Source organism: Fistularia commersonii, chromosome 14 (assembly GCF_037954325.1).
Source record: "Fistularia commersonii isolate RoL2024-O1a breed Wild chromosome 14, RoL_Fcom_v1.0, whole genome shotgun sequence".
NCBI classification, from domain to species: domain Eukaryota; kingdom Metazoa; phylum Chordata; class Actinopteri; order Syngnathiformes; family Fistulariidae; genus Fistularia; species Fistularia commersonii.
The window spans coordinates 10664556-10685610 of record NC_141297.1 but is presented as its reverse complement, the minus strand read 5'-3'; the positions used below and the strand labels follow the sequence as shown (position 1 = coordinate 10685610).

Below are 21055 nucleotides of genomic sequence, written 5' to 3'. Positions count from 1 at the left end.
ATCACTAGACATCAGATAAGCTCCCAACATTGTAAAGCCAATCAGAGCAATCTGAACAGTATAAAAGACCTGTGGACACCTGACAGGGATATCATCCACTTCCTACACTCATTGACAAGATAAATAATAATGAAAGCAGAACTTGAGAAAGATAATGAAGTTTCCCTTTGCCAAATGTATGAATTGTATAATGTAACTACGTAATTGTAATTGTAACTTCTAACAATGTTCTTCTGAATTCAACTTAAGCTATCTAAAACTAAAACCTTCTAACTCTGCAGACAGCATACTGAAATAAGATATTATCAGAGCGGCACGGTGGCACAGTGGTTAGCGCTTCAGCCTCACAACACGAAGGACCCTGGTTCAACAAGGGACCTTTTTGTGTGGAGTTTGCATGTTCTCGCCATGTCTGCGTGGGTTTCCTCCAGGTTACTCCCACAGTCCGAAAACATGAAGAAGGCTAATTGGAAAAAATAGGAAAAATTGCCCCAAATGAGTAAGTGAGTGAATGTTTGCCTGTCTGGATATTTTGCCCTGCGATTGACTAGCAACCAGTCCCGGTTGTACCCCACTTCTTGTCTGATGACAGCTGTAATAGGCTCCAGCATCCCCTGTGACCCTTCAGTGCAAGATAAGTAGCAGGCGATGGATATATAGATAGATATTGTCATGAAAATTAATAAAAATGAAAACTTAATTTGGAAACTTGGAGCCACTTTTTTCAATAGAAAGTGAACACTACTAATGAGGAAGAAGACAAAAAAATGTCTGAAATAAATTCTTACTTTTGCCTTATCTAAATTAGAAGCCAAAAAAGGACTACAACAAATGACATTTTATACTCCAGAGAATGTCTTCCTATGGTGTATTACAAACTGATTGTTTCAAAATGTGTGTGCCTGTGTGTATTTCTTTAACATGGTGATAACTCCTCCACTGCTTGACCACTCCCTCCTTCATAGGGATTAAACTCAGGGATGGCAATTTGCAGTGTTGTTGCCTGGCGGGATTAAACACTCATTTTGTACGATAGCCTGTCCTCCTATTGGCTACGTAGAGGGGATAAAACCTTTCTCACTAGTACAGTATTAACTTGGACTGGATTACCATGAAGTTGGGGATGGTGACCACTTTTGTCGTACTGATAACACATTCTTACACTTGTCTGCTCACATATTTAGTATGTAAAAAGTGAGAAATGTATGATTTTAACACAATTTCACTCAATTTAAATAACCTGGTTTTCGGTCACACACCAAGAATGTAGAAGCATTTTTCATTTTTAAGAAATTTTCTTCTGATAATCAAATAATTTTGTTTTTAGATGATAACATGGAGTGGGCTAACTGGAAAATAAAACATTTTCAACAGGTTTCAGCGAGAGCATGAATGGCTGTTAGCCTCTATATATAGCCACGTAATAAAGTGGCAACTGGGATGGACCCAACTATTGCCCAATTGCAAGTGAGATTGGTTCCAGCACCCCCTGCAACTGTATGGAGAATGAATGAATGAAAGGATTTTAATTGGAACATCCATATCCAAAAACTTACTTCAGTGGTAACAATATAGCAGCTCTGACAATTCTGCACATTCCCCTTTCAAATTGTTTTGGTGTTATCTAACAGGTCAGACATTTTATTCCAATTACTTACTGCCTTATAGGCTGCATAAAATGTTAATTTTGAAGAGTAGTCCTTTCTTAATAGGGGTCCAGCTGAATGCTAGTGACATAGTAATTCTCCCTTTGAGCCATAAATTCTAGTATGTATAATTTCAGAATCATTTTTTGCCAAGTTGGTAGCAACAGTGTGATACTCACAGGATTTCAGAAGTGGTTGTGAATATCACACAACTGACATAACACTTGCTTTTATTTATTTTTTTCCTGCTTTATTTCCCTTTGCTACATGTGCTTTGTTGATATCCTTGAGTCATATGTGTATTACACCAGCCCAGGGACTGCTGTTTAAAATGAGTCATTTGGGTATTACTTGCGCATTTACAGAAATGCTCATTAATGTGCGCTGTATCATAAATAAACAAACAAATAAAAGACCACACAAACAAACAAACAAACAAACAAATAAAGCATTCCTCGGTCTTAGTCTGTGTCTCTTTGCCCACTACTCCTTCAGGTAACACTGACAATCACTGACACCCTCTAGGGTAACCTTGGGAGAATTAACAGAACAGGTAGATCTGCTGTTAAAGGTAATTATGTCACAGACAGACAGTATGTGTGTGATAGATAGATAGATAGAAAGAAGGCCATCATTCACAGGAACTTAGGAGGTGTATCAAACTAATACAGCAAGAGCAGCCAAAGTGTAAAATCAAACTTCCTACCTTTCTATGACGTAAAAGTTATCTCCATCATCTCCCTGGTCAATCACATGATCCTGAGTCTGAACCCTTAACTCAAACATAGCATCCAACACTTCAGAAAATTGCTCCTAGAAAGGGATGGAAGGAAAAAGCGGGAAAAGAAAAGAATTGTAAGAGTGGAACTCTCAGCTCAATATGGTGCAAAGCGCATGTGAGTACTGCACCTACAGGAAGACCAGAGGGAAAGGAGAGACTATAGTCATGACAGTTCTTTGTTTTATAGAGACCTCAACACAGAACTCAACAGTCTTATGGTCTCCTGAGTTTTATAAAAATCCTTCTGAGTGTCATGAACTCACAACTTTCACTCAAGATGTTCCTCGCTAGATAATTGACAATGTGAACAAAAAGTATTAATATTATCAGATAAATTTAAATCCAAAACAAATATGAATAAATCAAGTATAGTAACATTTGACAGAAATTAACACTTGATCCATCCCATGAGTGTCTCATAGCATGTCATTGCTGATTAAATAATTTCAGCCAAACAAAGCTGACTTTCTTAACATTTGACTAAAATGCATTTTGTAAAATTGTCTCCATTCATCCAGTCAACCAAAGCACAAATGCTGACCTAGAGTCAAACATTCATTCAATAAAACGATTAGTAAAAATCTGATACTACCAACAAACCATCCATTCGAATTACAGCACATGATTCTAAATAATCTTCAGCAGGTTTTGGAGGGTAGGGGTAACAGAATCAAACCAAATTCCAGGCAACTGTATGGTACACGGTATAAACTGTAACATGGACAGACAGATAACTAAGATATTAGGTAACTCAGGGCAGATGGGTGCATTTTTTAATCTTTTCAAAATCTTACCTGATCAAGTGTTTTAAAGATTAAGATGTCTCGACAAGCCTCCTGCAGTCTGCAGCGCTGTACATCTGTTTTTGGATGTACCACTCTGGGCTCTGTGTCTTCTTCCTCATCATCTGGGTTGAATGCCTCTGCACACACTGGAAGGAAGACATGGACTGTAAATTAACACTCACTAACACCCAGCACAAGGTTAGGAAGATGTTAGAAAGGAGTTTTTGCCAGGCCCCCCATCGTTTAAATATTGAATGTACTAAAGCCCATTGTGCAGCCATAGGCATTTCTGTTTGGATAATTTCACTTTGAGTTTCCTTACTATCTCGAGAGAGAAGCAATCATGCCATCAACAATATAAAAATCAAATATTATGTTAAAACACAGGGCGTAGTGTTCCCACTTACATAGGATTCAAACCAACCAAAGTTTGGTTGGTTCTCTGTTTGATACAGTATAGCTGTCAGTCTCACACTTTCTAGGGTAGTTAACATATTGTTTCGTCTGACATAATACAGCAGTTGCATTATAGACAAAAATGCAGGAATTTAAAACTGATGGGTATCCAGGGTCAAAGCCCTTTATGAACTTGAAAGCAACAAATTGCCAAACTCAAAGATGCAAAAAAAAGTATGGGAATATACTCAAGAAAAATAGATAATAATCGCTCATTTTCAAAATCCTAAATTAAATGGTTGATAGCTGTCCACACATTAGGCATTTCCTGCCCTAACCTGTATCCAACCAAATATGACAAAAATGGCAGCTGGTTGCCTTTACAGCAACGTGATAAAATACTTTATTTATGACATTGTAAATTTTCATGGTTGCAAATAGCAAAATATAGTATATTTTGCTCTAGTAGTTATTGATAAATAGGACTCTTCAACTGACATAAATCCAATTCAATTGAAATGAAAGACCAAAAAATACTTGAATAGATCCAAACTGCCATAGGACTCTTTTTCAGTACAACTGAAAAAACACCTTTGGAGCAAAACTGTGCATCGCATGATAGGCAGTAAACTAGCACTGTGTTTTTGTTTTGTTTTAACTAACACTTTCCTATCAGGGGCTGAAGGGAATCATGTCCAAAAAAGTCTTACACAATAAGGAAAGTCTATTTGGACAGCATTTCTAAAGAAAAATGAAACCCACTTTATAGTTTGATTTTTATATCCACCACTATGTATGGAACCTTCATGTTAGCATTACATAACAGCACAACTGTATGTTAGCTTAATTGAAGCCACATACAAATATTTCCTTATTGCTATGCCAAATGCAGGACAGGAGGAAAACGATAAAATGACACACCCACAGGCTGATCACTGTACCCTCTGTGACGGCTGATGGTATCCAATTATTGTGTCAACACCAGAGGGGTCAGTGTAAGTGTGAAAAAACAAGTATACATATAAGAAAACATACATCAACGAAGTAACAAAAAATCACACTGCACATGACACGTGATGTGCACAATTATCAAAAAAACAAAAAACAAAAAACTGACTCGTGTTTGGCATCAGCAATTGACACAGACATACATTAATGCTTCCAATGCATAGCCTCAAAAATGTTTGACATGCATGTCCCACGCAGAAACGCATATACGAGGTATGATGAACCTCTTAGAAAGTGATGTATGCAGTTTTAGCGGTCTGGATTACACTCAAAAGGATATGATGTCAAACACATACTATTTAATACACAAAAAAATCTCACCTGACACTCTTCTATTGAATCTGCTTGGTGGTGGTGCTGTTGAGAGACAAAGAAAGGTCAAGGTGAAAAGTGACATCATTGTTTTTACAAAATTAGATTGCTTAGAAATCTCCATAGCTATTATGTGATTTCAGCAGTTCATAAAAATAATTGTACCAAAAGAATTGTATTTTTAAACAGAAAAGAGATCAAATGGCAGACAGAGTGTCAAGAGTGACAGCTGGCAGTCGGCAAAAATTTGACAGAAATGTAACTTGATTTAATTAAATGAAAAGCGGGACATTCAGGGGTTGAGAAAACAACCCTGGAAAGAACAGCTGATTATGATTAAAAAAAAAATGTACTAATGTTAAATTAATATTTTCTTTCAACGCATTAATACACTGGGAAATTTTAGGTAACATTTCCAGCATTCAACACAATACTCTCTCTAGGAAAAAAAAAACAATAATAAAAATCAACATACTAACAGAACACAATTATATCCAGAGACAATACTATCTACCAAAATTATTCTCTGAACTCAAGCAAATATGAGTGAATTAAACTTTATTTGTGACACAGAGATAATGGAGAGGAAAAAGATGAGTTGAGACAGAAGTGACTTTCCTCTTAGTTTGAATTCCATTAAAGTCTTGCTACATTACACCATGTCCCATTAAATAATCAATCACACTGTCAAAATTTGTTGCTAGGATGCTGACAGAAGCAGTGTTCCAATTTTGGATGACTGACTTTATCCACTATCTGCATTCTGTAAAAATGGATAAGAGCTCTGAAAATGGTTTAATATTCACTTTAAAAGAGGACAATAAAAGCCAGACACAAGATGTTGCACTGCACTGTTTCAATGCATAGATCATGTTATACACCCAAAATCCTAAATTTCAGACTTCAAAAATGTTGTTTATTGACAACCCAGAACTACAAGCACCAGCTTTCATTACCGATATCCTGGAAAATGTTTACGTAGATAGCTCGATATTAAAGCTGTTCTTGTAGAGCAGGAAGTCAAAAACAACCTCCCTGCCAGAAAAATTATAATTATTTTCATTCAAATAGAATGGAACTGAATTACTTGAAGGTTGAAGTCCTTGGAAAATACTTGCATGTTCTGCAAGACTAATTTCTAATTTCGGCAAGGGTTATCTCAGGGGAAAGTTGGTCTTCTGAGTCAGTCTGTTGACATGGTCACTCAGGTGGCCCTTTTCTAAGATGGAATATATGGCTGTGACCAGTTGTCAAGAGCTGGCCAAAGCTGGATAAAATGGTACTGATCTGGAGGTGTGATCCAAGGCACACTATAAAGGGAAATTATCATCTGATTTGGGGGATGGCAAAATGGAAAATGTACCAGAATTGCAGTATTTAATTTGTTAACCCCACTCTGGTCAGTTATTAATAATCTTAATATACTCCAAACTCAAATAAAAATTCAATACTGAGATTAGTACAACATTGGAGGTTCAATGTAAATAACAGTTTATGGCATGTACAAGTTACATTCACTGTGTCAGTGGGTAGGCAGATCAAGCTGTAACAAATGAAAATCCGGATTAGTATAAGATCCAGATTGTAACTGCATCATTATGCCCAATACAGCTAGTCCATGACACCAGAGTGTCTCCACCCAAGTGTTCTGTGAAAAATCTGATGAGGAAAAAAACTAAGGAATTTTCAGCCTGTGTGGCAACAACTAAAACAGAAAAGGAGACAATAGCGTCATAGTTTATTCGAGCAGAGATTCTATGAGACAGCAATCTTTGCATAGATACAAACTGGGAAGACAAAGCACAAACCACAACACAGGTAGGCAGCCAAAAATTACCTGTGGATAAGGTCAATGTGCTATATCATCTAATAAGCTTATTTGGACAATTTTTTGCTTGTCTCTCTTAATGACAAAATACAGATTCTCTTCATATACCATTCAAACAAAAACAGTAGATACAAAACAGTAATACTTTGTTGTCAGGATTTAGACTAATGCTAATCTATATAAATGTGGAAGAAAGTAAAGGTCTGTATTAGTTGTAAGAAAAACTATGGGTTCTGAAATGCATGCCAGAGTACATAAAATGAACAGTGGGTTAACTCACACACTGGATTGGCAATACACCAAAACTGTCTGATTCTGCATGACAAGGTGTCAGAATATTGGGCTAGTGGCATAGCAGCAAGCTACTAGTACGAGCAGGTTCATGCAAACTTTGAAAAAACAAAACAAAACATGGTGCATGTATGTATGTGTGTGTAATAGGCACACACACAGAGAGAGAGAGAGAGAGAGAGAGAGAGAGAGAGAGAGAGAGAGAGCGAGAGAGAGCGAGAGAGAGCGAGAGAGAGAGAGAGAGACTGAAATCAAAGTCCTAAACACCTGCTGTCTAATGCTAGGTTTGTCATTCAGGCTCAGTACTGACACATAGACACAAGCACAGACATTATGGGTCCATTGCTACCTTATTACCATCCTGTCAGAGCCCATTAGAGCTAGACTGTGAAGATGGAGTCCTGGGGAAGCTCACATAAACACATCACTTTCACCAGTCACCTGGAGAGATGGCCTGAATTTAACACTATTCTTCAGGGTGATGACAAAATCAAGCTATAAGACCATGTCCTGCTTCACCAATTACCATTTATGAGGACAAATTACAGCTCCTCTTTTTCACATTTTCAAGATTGTTTTGTTAATCTCCTGAAACATATTCGACTTTTTAACAGAGCATAGGGAAAGTGACTTCAGCATATCATATTCATATGCATCTGTGAACTCTCACATATGTATTACATTCAGTCTTTCTTGGCATATTTTTTTTGCTTGGCAAGACTCAAAAGGGGCTGTGTCAATTAATTGTATCTATTTCTCTGAGCATGTGTGTCTTTAGAATTGACTCCAGTGAGAAGTGATTGTAGGAGTGTTGCCACTGAAAAGGCACTGGGTCGGAGCCTATTTTCTGAGCTACACCTTTTGTTTGCGCAGCTGTTCTGAGGGCTTCCAAGATGAATCTCTCTGAACTTCTCAGACAGGGGGTAGTGTATTGACCCATGTTTCTTTCAGGTGCCCAGTTCCAAAAAAAAGTTTACGATACAAGACTTCACATTCTGGTTACAAACAATTATAATACCAAATAAAGAAAATAGCAATCGTGTGAGCTGAATCAGATAAAAAAAAAAAAAAAACAACACAAAAACACGTTAAATAAGACATAAAAGACAAGGAAAGGCAAAAACAAAGTCAACAAAGTTCAAATAATTTGTTAAGATGGGATATGATTGCCATGGTAACAGACCATGAACAGCATTATTTCTGCTACTGTGTAGCACTTCATCCAAGCAATCTCCCATTTACTGCCATCAAAATTCCATTTGAAACAGACTATGTGGACACAGGCCCTAATTTTGTCAGATTACCTAATAAGTTGCAATCCATAAAATCCTCAACACTGAAGTATTCCTTAGTTGATTGTACATTCCCTGTAGGCTACACTGTACATTGACAAACAGCCAATCAAACACAAGTAAAACAACTACTCATTGAGCGCTTAAAACCGTTGCCATTTGGGCTGGCTCTATAAAATAGGCACGTAACATCTTCTAAGAAAACTGGATTGCTAATGTTAGTGTCCCAATTTCCCATTTTTTTTACACTGTAACACAATATGTCATATTTTAACAAGATTTTTTTTAGTAAATTCTCCCGTAGCATTGCCGGTAATTTACATTGTGGTTACTCTGTTGAAGAAATTAAATTCATGGATTTGATATTTGCATTAGAAATAAGGTACTTGTTTAATTGTGTCAGCACATCTTCAGTCACATCTTCGTGCATCCATCCAAGTTATGTCATGGAGAAGGTCTAAGACGTAAAATAGCTTTGTTTGTTTGTTGGCTGCCAGCCAACAAGACTTACTCATGACTGTAAAAATGAATAGAGCCAAAATGGAGGAAATTAGCCCCGAAGGAGACTCTACACCTTCCTCCCCTGTATTGCATCTACTGATTTGTGATTTCTACCTAATACTGAAAATGTATCATTCGAGTCTAGAGGTCTTATTTTCTCTTTTTGACTTTAAGGATGAATTCCATCAGCTATCCATTCATCAAAATAAATCAAAATCAATATCCAAATAACAGGCAATGGTTGCTTGTTTTAATACTGGTGCTTAGTAAATAACATGCTTTAAGTAGAAGCCTTAATGCTCTGTTTGGTCTTTCTCTGGTGCCTGTTGCTAGCAATATCTGCAATGCCCATGAATGATGACCAACATAAAAGCAATTATTGGAAAGAGAGTTACAGAACTGCTAAACTCCATTTATCTCTTACCAACCTCACGTGTACCACATTCCTTGACATATGCCCAGCTGGATGAACCTTTTCTTTTGATTCCAATTCTTACTGGCAAGAGCAGGAGAGTGACTGGCCCTTTTTGCTGAAGGATGCCTGAGGAAGTATAACTAGTGGTGACAAAATTGTGAAACAAAAAACTCATCATTCAGAGCTGGGAAACAACCTTGATGGTGAAGGACCCTGGTTCAGTTTGGCCAAGTATCACTAACATTCCCTGTCTCTCTATCTAATAATTAACTAAACCGTGTCCAGAGAATCTTTTTTTGTTAATTGTGATAATATTGATATTATCTATGTTATGTTTAGCAAACTGTTGCTAAGTGTACCTTTTTTTGAGGAACAAAAGCCTTTTTCATAATTATACTCTTTATCTTTGGGAATAGAAGCTGATTTGTGTACTCAATTGTGACAACAAGCCCAAATGATTGCAGTTTCAATTTTAGACCCTGAAGTAATGGAAAAGGAGTTACAGAATGACTCTCAAAAAAATGACAATTTCATTTCAGCAACCCACTTTTTACCCTTATAGCATGTCATAGTCTCTTCTGGCTGCCAATAAGCAGGACCTGTACTAAAATACTTAGAATGGTTTGACTTGAACAGGTCAGATCCCAGCAGGTTACTGCAGTATAAAAGAAAGACAAAAAACAAAACATAAAAGATAGGAGATACCAGCTAACAGAGCAGGCAAAACAGGAACAGATTGGAATTGGGTAAAAAAAACTTCAACAAATCTCACTTTCTGATACTTTTAAATTATTTTGGATTTAATTACTTTTGCTTTTCATTTCACATGTTCCTTTGAAATGTTCCTTTCAGTGAGCGCTTCAATTGAACAAATCAGAGGGTTTCTCGAGACCAGATCTGGGCATTTTACTGCCCACATGCCACATTCGGCCTGTTTTGCTTTTTTATCTGGCTTGCAAAACAATTTTCTTTGATGATTTCAATAAGTATTTTCAATCAATATTGAATTTAGAAATTCCTTATTTTTTCCTTTTGTTTAATTTTGTATGGATGATGTCATGCAAAATAATGCCGGTACATTTATATGATCATTAAGGATTTTAAAGCTGAAATAAAACGCCATATAAATAAAACGCCATATAAATATTTAAATTGCAATGTTCATTTTGTTCAATTTACATGATACCTCGTTGGCCGGCGAATAAAAATTAAATATGAAATGTGGCCCGCCAGCCAAAATAACTGCCCACCCCTGCCTTAGACCGAACTTTCTTTGGTGCCATATAATCGAACTATCTGGGGATGGGTAAACAAGCTGTAGGACGAAGAATTTAGGTTACTTGATAATTATAACAAACCATCCATCAAGCTATTAATCTCCCTTCATCGGTCAATGAAATTGGACTACAGCATTTATTATGGGCTTCATTTTTACGTTTAGTCTCAGTTATTATTCAAGGCTGCATGCTCTTCTTTCAGACTATCTCAATAATAAACAATATGTCTATATGTCTAAATCAAAACAATTTTAGCTATTGTTTAGACATCATTTTTAGCTTATATGACAGGGACTGAACATGTAGTGAAAGAAGATAAAAAGTTAGTTTATCTGAGAGGAGAGGCAATAGAGAACAAAGACAGATGGAGGAGGTTGACTTGCTGTGGCCACCCCTGAATGGAGCAGCCAAAAAAACAAGTAACGTAAATATTAAAAGAATTGTCTTCAAGAGACATCTACATTTCAGCACACTTTTAATAATGTTCAAGAAAACATACACATCACTTAATTAGTAAAATGATCCATTATAGAAGATAACTCTTTTCTGATGGCGATTTTATCTGGTAAGCTCTGACTGCATTAATAATAATTAGTTTGTTTCCAGTGTAATAGTTGTCATCTTAGATTAGAAGATTGTGAGAAAATGCATAGTTTGTGTTAACAGATTAAAATTTACTTCACTAAATAAAAAAACAACCAATTAAAAAAAAAAACACAAAAGAACATGGAAAAGAATGTGATAACAGCGGGTATCATTATTATTGTATGATCATAACTTTAACTTAGAGAGGTCAAATTACCCTTTCAAGTAGGATTTAAAATACCAAGACACAAATTATATTAAAGGAAAAATAAATCATAGTCATTCTTCTGCTATAGCAGCTATTTTCAATCTCACTGCAGCAGCTGAATCTAGATGAAAAACTTTACATGTGCAATTTACTAAAGGAAATATAATTAATTTGAAACCCATACAGATTTTAAGGTGAACTGATATGCTAGATTTATTGTTCAATATTGATATTTTATCAATTGATATTGATTATTGAACAGGTGGACATGGCATTAAAGCAGAGTGTGTGCTCCTGCACGTGTCTGTGTTTCGATGTGTAGGTGCACAAGTCTGAGTGTGCAAAGTGTGAAGTGCTCTTCCTACAGTAATACGGTGGGGGATTGGAGGAGGTGGTTATAGTGGCTGTATTAAGTGTACGCCTGAAGTTACCTTGGCAACCTAACACAAAGAGGATCGCATCACCATAACAACACTACCCCTTCAACCACCCCCCAACACCCCTCCCGTCTCAGTCGCCATCCACCTCCTTTCTGTATCCAGCTTGTAACAAGTGGTAGATCATCCCTCCATCACCATCCCTCTCCCAATCCATCTCTATACACCCACTCACTGCCATTGCAGCATTACCAGATGGAAAGATGGGGGGGGTGACAGTGGGAGAGGCAGAGATAGAGACAAAAAGGGAGACCAGAAGGGTTTTGATGAAGTGAAATATTTTCTGACGTAGTGAATAAAAAAAAGAGAAAAAAGACAAAACCTCAAGCCGATACAAAGACTTGTTAGGGAGAGAAGTGATTGTATAAGGATGTTGATAAAATAAAATGAAAAATATGATAATCATACAGGAAAAAAAAAAAATTGCTCAATAGATAGGGCTTAAGCATAAATTGTCATTAGTGAGGACTTCTGGTACAACAAAAATAAAACAAAATCAAATATCAAAAGGAAAAAAACGTATTTAAGGTATTAATTCATTTATATTTACAACGATTCACAACTAGAAAGAGGAGGAATCCAGGCCTATGCATGTACAATTTCACAGTGACTGAGATTCTGAGGAACCTTGGTTTGTAAATATTTGAAACTATGACAAAGAGAATGTGTATGTCTTAGCATGCCAGTCTCTGTTCACACTATCTCAGCTTTAAAACAAGACATTAATGCAGCTGGCCCCTGCAGCGTTTGGATTGATTTTCTTATAACCATTCTCAGTGGGTTGCATGACCTGTCAATACACCAGTCTCCAAGCTGGAGGCATAAGATCAATCTGCTTCACACAATTGATGTCAATATTTTACTTTTACTAATTTTATGACTTAGAATGGTCAAGCTGGTGACATGGATTAAGGGTAAAAAGAAGGGTAAAAAGAATACGCAACATAAAACTCTGACACCATTTCAAGGAGTGCGGGTATGCTAATTATTGTTTGGAAGCCCCTGCTGATATTACAGTGGGAATTTTAAAATAAAATGAATGTAATCTTTCTGACCGATAGCCAACCATTGTTAGTCCCCATGTGGAATGCTGATATATTCTGGTACTTCACAGGGTGGGAAGTTGGGCATCATACATTAATTTCACCCCCAAGTCATATTAAGCAAGGGGTGCAGACACAGAGAGTAAATGCCTAATTGTCAAGATGTATTTGTTAAACTCACATTTCGCACAAAACCTGGTCCAACATGTGCAGGATTAAAAAGCCTTCTCTATTTAATTCCATTGTAGGTAAGAGGAAAAGGTGAGAATATTTCTTAGTCAGAGTCTTATAGACATCTTTTTTAAAATTATAAAATGCTTGTTTTCCTTTGTCGGCATGAGTAATTCTCAACTCAGTGGCACAACTTCTAATGTATTTTATCAACAAACACTATACTCTGCCACAATGTGAGAGATCCCTAAAAAATAATTCGGTATGAAAACATTCTGAATTTTGGCAGGAATATAAGAATTCATCGGCTAAATCTATTATTCCATGGCAAGATAATCTAATGTATGAATTTAATTTTTCTTGTCAACAGCTTTATTCCCAAGAGTATTTGGGCAGTTCTTTAGTTCATACACTTCAGCCATACAATTGCAACACAGGACTGTGTTCAAGCTCACATTTATGGGAAAGAAAAAACAAGAATCCTTAATTTGTTTGACAGTTTGAATACTTTTTTTTCAATGTGACATGCAATGTAAGTGAAAGCCTTATATCGTACTATCATTCTCACGCTCTGTGCTTTTTCTGTTATTCCCAGTTATTCCTTCCCACCATCAGACTCCCTTTCCTCCCTCTCTACCTTTCTCATTATCTAACTTTATCCGTTTCCCTCCCACAAACATTTTCTTGGATTCCCCCGATACTTCCACTGTCTATGCCTCATATCTGGATTGTTTCATTTTCCCAGTAGTTCACTCTACCACCCTGACCCCCACCAGCTTTACACAAAATTTCAGACCTTAAAAGGCAAAAGAAAATGACCTGCTGAAAGCTACATTGGTGTTAACCCTTTCCTGGTATCACTTTCCTGTCATCACATTTTGTGATGTTAACTTGAACAATGGAAAAATCGATTATTGTCAATGCATAGAATAGAAGAAGACTTCAGGGGCTCTCTGATTGGTGCAACATTATCAGACAAAGAATCTCAAAACCCAAGTTTTAGGATGATTAAGGATAAGTTATAAAAATAGCAAAAACATCTAGCCCATTTAACATGCAGTGGTGAGAACAAGTATTTGAATCATTGCTGATTTTTCAGCTTTTCCCACTTACAAAGCATATAGAGGTCTGTCATTTTTTATCAGAGGTACTCTTCAACTGTGAGTGACGGAATCAAAAACAAAAATCCAGAAAATTATATTATATGATTTTTAAGTAATTAAATTGCATTTTATTACATGACATAAGTATTTGATACTTCACAGTATCAACAGAACGTAATATTTGGCACAGAAACCTTTGTTGGCAATAACAGAGATCAGACATTTCCTGTAGTTCTTGACCATGTTTGCACACACTGCAGCATGGATTTTGGGCCACTCCTTCATACAGATCTTGCCCAGATCCTTCAGGTTTCTAGGAGGTCGCTGGACAATATGGACTTTTAGCTCCCTCCAAAGATTTTCTATTGGGTTTGGGTCTAGAGATTGGCTAGGCCATTGTAGGACCCTGTCCCCTTTGCAGAAAAGCATCTCCAAAGAATGATGTTTCCACCTCCGTGCTTCACAATTGGGATAGTGTTCTTTGGGTTGTACTCATCCTTATTGTTCCTCCAAACACAGCAAGTGGCATTTAGATCTCAATTCCCACCTTCCTCATGATCATTGATGCCCCGTGAGACGAGATCTTGAGCCTCAGACCGAAGGATACTGACCATCATCTTGAACTTTTTTCATTTTCTAATAACTGTGCCAACGGTTGTTGCTATCTCACCAAGCGGCTTGCCTATTGTCCTGTAACCCATCCCTGCCCTGTGCAGGTCTACAGTTTTATCCCTGATGTCCTTGCACTGCTCTCTGGTCTTGGCCATTGTGGAGAGGTTGGAGTTTGTGTAATGAATTAATTATACAAATCATATAATGGGATTTTCTGGATTTTTGTTTTTGATTCCATCACTCGCAGTTGAAGAGTACCTACGATACAATGTACAGACCTCTACATACTTTGTAAGTGGAAAAAGCTGAAAAATCAGCAGTGTATCAAATACTTGTTCTCACCACTGTAGGAAAAACACAATAAAGCCACTATGGGGAGAAAGTGTCACAGCCTTTTCAGCCTGAATTGACCTATAAATCTTTCTTGTACAAACAAAGTTTCAACATCTATCAAGGAGAGGGTGATACATTTCAAGCGCAACCTACATGCTCACGTAGAGCTACTATTATGAAACCTGCAGTCAAAATTTCCCAATAACTTCAGATAAATTTGTTGCTCAGGAGGCACTGGGGGTCATAAATGCCAATATTACGTTCGGCCGTTATTTTTCTTTGTGTCATACGGGGTGACAATACCACGCAAATATGCATTCAAAACAGCCGTCAAAACAGTCCCTTTAGATTTTTTGTCTCAATTGATCAAGATGAATTCAATGATCATAAAGAGGTTATTGTCAGCTGGGACTCAGGTGGCATAGAACAGTCTTAGTAACAATATCAAATAAAAATTAGCAAAGACTCCATATTTATGTAAAGTGAAGTATTTCAGCACCTAAATACCTTATAATTTAAAACTCATTACAGACCTTTTACCAGCAAACGAATTTTCCAAAACCAAGTCATTTTGAGGTTAAAAAAAGCAGGGATGTATGCAGTAAGGAATGTATGAAGGAGCCACAGGTAAACAATGATCAAAAAAAGAAGGGGTAAATTCCAAATAATGTGTCATATGTTCCAGCCCCTCTTTGACCCTGAGTGCAGGATAAGCATTATAGATAACGAATGATCATGTACAGATAAGAGAATTATTAGCTCCTTTATATATTCTTAGAAACATGTCCCAAGAATTACATTCAAGCAAACGACCAGTTGACCATTATGTAATTGTATTTTAAGTTTGAAAGCAACATTTAGTTGTACTCGATTTTATTTGCTAACTATTCTGTGTCTTCTCTGGACAGTATGCTGGAGGCAATAAACTATTATGTCACCACTTACTTCTCACATTGAGATAGTTGAACAGCTTTACTCATTTTGCTTCAATAATCAAGACATCTAATGTAACACACATATTGCATTTGACATTATACAAAACCTGCACCTTAAAATATTAATTTGCTTCTGCTAATCAAATTCAGTCATGGAGGATTACTGTAACTGGGCCACTTATTCACCAAAGAGCACAAAAAATATTTGCATAACAGTTTCACTACTACGGTTTTATTTAATTCCCAGACCTGAAAAAAACAACATTTTACAATTCCATTACTGTCCCAAACACTCAATGCCGGTGGCAAATACAAAAATAAATGTTCAGAAGACTTTTATTTTTTGGGAAGTTAGAAGGTAACTAGAGACTATTTAGAAAGTAATTGTATGCATTGACTAATCAGCTTTCAATGTAAGTTTAATTAACGACTAGTTACTTAACCCAGTGAGCTTTCCAATACAGGACACACTGATAAGGAGAATGAACCCAGTAAGGTTACAGTTCACTGACGACTGTGAACTTAAGACTGTTCAGACGAGAAATGAGAGACCAAAGTGTTTCCTTTCCTGATGTTTTTTGTACATTATGTCACATATATTTTAGAATTCTCTGTTCCAATGCAAAGTATGATAAACCAGAAACAAATTGCATCATGCAAAAATTCTAAAATTGACAGAACACAAACATATACTATTCTGCAATGGTATCAGATTGCAGAAGAGAATTTGAAACAAACATTAATAATTTACAACACTGTAATTTGTTTATTGGTTGCTCTTCCCAGGCTTCTTTTCTCTAGGAGAAAGTAAGCAGTTTCTCCTGATGACATGTTGCTTATTCCTAACATATACAGAGCGGCAGGCACAAGTGACTTCCTTGTGCTGTCGTCACAGCTAGTGTACATGGTAATGTACACTTGTGCCAATGCTAAATGATATGTCTGCAAGTAATTTGTGAAGGACTGAACAATTACTTCTTAAGCTTGCATGAGTTATTTCAATTTTCTTTAATTCACTTCACTGGTTTCATGACTGTAAATTCTCAGATGGGGGACAGTCAGTTAACATTTGATCTTATCTCTACAGATGATATAAAAAAAAAAAATCAACAACAGGAATAATTTCTACAACATGTATTCATTTTTCAAGGAATACTTACATTCATTTGGACTTTAGGGGTAAAAACTTATGATTAATATCACTCACACACAAGTACTGCCCAATACCTGCCCCTGTAATGTTCTGTAAACTTTTAGAAACCAGAACTGCATAAAAAAAAGAAAAACACGCAGCCACCCTTTGGGTAGGAAAGTGCAACATGCTCTCATCTAATCCCTGGGGTTAAACATAAACAAGTCCAAATTTGTCTCCATTACATGACCATTTACAGTCACAAACGACATCCAAAACCTCCACATTCTGAAACTTTAGGGATAAGGTCATTAAATATAACACCTTCCAACCTTGATTGCATGCATACTTTGGGTGTCAATACAACAAATTAAAATTTCAATGTCGAAATTTGAGTATCACTGCAAAAAGAGACAAAACAACTACTTTTGAAAAGAAGCTTAAGTCTGGTAAACTAACCATACTCAGTGGTGTAAAAGTACAAAGATACAGCTTGGTATAATTCAACAATTTCCTTTGGGATTAATAAAGTTGTTCTCATCTCATCTCATAAAAGCATTTCAATTTGAGTTCCATAATATAACAAAAAACTAGTGGATATAAAAGTATCTCAGCTACTAGTAGAAGCTTTCTATGAAAAAACGTGAAGCCTGCAGTTTTTTGATCATAAAAGGTATGCTGATCAATTATTTGAAAGAAGAATGGTCCCCCTTACTTCTTTATGGTATTTACAGTGTCCATACCAAATATAAAACTAAAAATATTTTATAATACACTTGGGAAATTTGTGTCATTAAATAGAATTAGTGATTTCATTTCAATCTCTTTTTTAATATCATTCTTAAATTTTACCCAGTATAGGATATTCCAAATCTGACAATAAAGGAAAAGCACAAAGTTGCTGTTTGTTTGAGTTACTAGTCAAGACTGTAAACATGACCTGAATATGAACTAACCAAAAACAAAAACGAACAAAAAAAGCTGTGTTTCTATTGAGCCCAGCTCTGCCCCTTAAAAAAATAGCACTGTGTAGGGGAAGACCTGGTCTGTGTCTTTCTCTGACAGATTTATTTCTCACTAGCATAGAGCTGCTGCCCTTTCAAAGGATAAATAAGTAGGGATGCATCAATCAAAAGGGTTAGGTAGTGAGAGGGATCAAATTGGTTCCTGTAAAAAACACCCATCTCTTTGTATTTCAAATTTGAAAAATTCCAACTAGGAGCATTGCCAGAAGTTCTTGAAAAACTTTTGAACAACAAACTAGGTCTACTGTTGACCCCTAATGTGAAAATGCAAACACAAAGAGCAAATGGGAAGGGGCAGATAGCTGCCATATTCACTGATGCCAGGAAGCTATGTTGCCTTCAACTTTACAAGATGTTTAAAACCTGCATCCTGATCTTTTTATTTTCATAATGGAAGCAATTTCATGCAAATAAAGGCCTTTTTTGATGTTTATTTAAAGCTCTTGTGAAAGATTTTTAAAAAGCAAAGTGGTACTTGTAGGAACTTTCTATATTGATAATGAATTCAGCGAAAAAGAAAAGTTTTGATGCTAGTTGGCTGTACAATAGCTTTTTGAAAAAAAGCTTAGTCTGGCCAGTCCTCAAATAAGATACAATTTAAGGAGGCACTATGAAATTCTATCTAATAAAAGTTGTGCAAGTTTAGAACTTTAGAACTTTATCTTTATTTTAAATTATTTGTGCTTGTATTCCGCACTAGCGGTTTTCGACAGTGACTATGGGTATGCCAGTTCAGTATAATATGCACAAAATATTTGCAATATTCAAACTGACCCAAAATTAATCCCACTAAAAATAAAACAAAAACTTATCAAACAATGAAGCCTCACTCACTCTGAAAGTCAAAGGTTAGGGAAATTCACAAGGTAGGCTGTCTCTGTCTCTAAGATACTTTTTACTACAATGGAATCAATCAGTTATGAGCCTCTTAATAAAGGAACGCAATGCAAAGCTGTGTTCTGCTGTGAGGACACTTGATATGACTAACCCCAGCTGTCCTGAGCATCTGTTTAATTGTTCGTGTCTTCAGGGTTGACAAACTTGAAACCAATCAACCCGGAACCAGACCCTCTTGTGTCTGTGTGTCCCTGTTATATGTACTGAAGTAAATCGGTCGATTGAGGGAGGTTAAGAAGGGTTTTTAAAATCAAGAGCCCTGTTTGAGTTCCCATTTGAATAAAGCCAAACTGTGTTTGGTGAAAAGTCAACAAAGAGCATACAATCTCAGCGGCCAAAGTAAAACATGAATATCTGGAGCATTTATGCCAGCTTTAATGCCTTTCAAACCCATTCAATATGTTCTTGTCATTCATGTTTTCCTTTGCTCTATGCACCTATCCCTGAGTTAATTCTCTTTCTTACCATGCCAAAGACGGTTCCGCTAAACCGCCCTAGTAACCCTTTCTCCCTCTCTAAGCCATCTTCTCTAATGAGATTGGACCTGTACATTCAGGACAACACATGCAGACAGAGGAGGAGGAGAAAATGAAGAGAGCGAGATTGTAGGTTCAGGGAAATCAGGATGAGACTAATGGCTGCAAAATGCATAGGAATTGTTACAACCATCACATTTCTATGCTGCATTTGAAAAACAACCAAGATAAGCTGTTGACAGATAATGGTGGCTAATATGTTGTCACTGTGTCTCTTGAAGAACACTTAAAACTCATGTAACCACCTGAGAATAGATAATGAATGACTGAATTGTTAAAAAAAACTTGCTCAGGGAGTGCAGGATAGAAAAGATAGAGATTAATAATATTAAAGGAACAAAGCCTCAAATGTGAATAAATTTACCCCTCTCTCACCAGTAAGTTGGCAAAAGCTGACAAATTGTGTGTGGTTAGCCATCATGTGAGTAACCATGGTTTGTTTAATCATTGACCATAACAAGAACAAATCTGAATGGAGTGCACATTACACTCTGTGCAATAATCCAAGAAAGACCTTTTTTTAAAACTGCATAATATTTTTTCATGTTCATGGCAATGCACTACATCAAGCAACCATTTCCCAACTACATCACAATTTTGACTAAAACTGTATATTGTCTGCATTTTAAACTGAGCTTACCCTTCATATTGTTTATAAAAGACAATGCTCCAGGTTCCTAAAAAACTCTGAAGATTCATTTGACAAACAATGTTCAAAGAAACAGGGTTAAAAAAAGAGAAAAAAGGAAAGGAAGAAGATACTTTCATGAGGTTTAATTAATTGCCAGTCCCCCAAAATACCATACAAGGAAATATAAATCAATAAAAAAAATAAAAAAAAACACAAAAGAAATCTCACATTATAAAGCAGCGTGGATACAAATGTTGTGAATTCACTCAAAATGGCAGTTTTTTGTTTAACCAGGCAAAGGTGTGTATGCGTACTCTGAAGTGTTGGGGTTGGGGACTCAGGAACAGGACATAAAGCCATTGGTTAAAGGCCTGCCAATCCCTTCAACTTCCTCAATTTTCTGCTTTGCCACTGGAGATGGCTTGAGGACAGAGAATGAGGAAGTGCCAAAGTTCAAATGATGTCTATCAGTAAATGCAGACAAACTAGGCAATATTACCTGTCCTGCCATTCTTTTTCCCTCAGTGTTCTTGTCCTTAGCCATTGTTATTTTTCTCCTCTTAGATGAGTTCATACCATGGGAAGTGAGCAAACTAATAAATTGCACTCTTCATACCGGGCTAAATATGTATTGTTAGTTAACCAATCACAAAAAGAGAAAATATGGGTCACATTAGGATTGAGCCTGAGTATCATGTTTTATATTATCAAAAGTTAACATTTCTATTGTATATCACATTTTCTCATTATAATGCTAGGGCACAACTCAGTCAAAGGAAGACTTACAACCCTCATCACAGTACAGATGATTCTGTTCAGTCATATCACATGTGACACTGAGCTCAATCATTGTTCCAGTTGCCTGGAAAACAGAG

At 36.4% G+C, this 21055-nt stretch overlaps 1 protein-coding gene across 1 annotated transcript in view; it reads right to left on the bottom strand.

Moving 5' to 3' along the window:
• prkar2aa (protein kinase, cAMP-dependent, regulatory, type II, alpha A) overlaps positions 1-21055 on the bottom strand; it is a 35820-nt gene that overhangs the window by 7687 nt on the left and 7078 nt on the right. Inside the window, exons 3-5 of the mRNA XM_086158966.1 lie at positions 4938-4973; positions 3222-3358; positions 2353-2459 (exon numbers count right to left, since the gene is read on the bottom strand). Coding sequence (XP_086015092.1) covers positions 2353-2459; positions 3222-3358; positions 4938-4973 — 280 coding nt within the window. The remainder of the gene's footprint in view (positions 1-2352; positions 2460-3221; positions 3359-4937; positions 4974-21055) is intronic.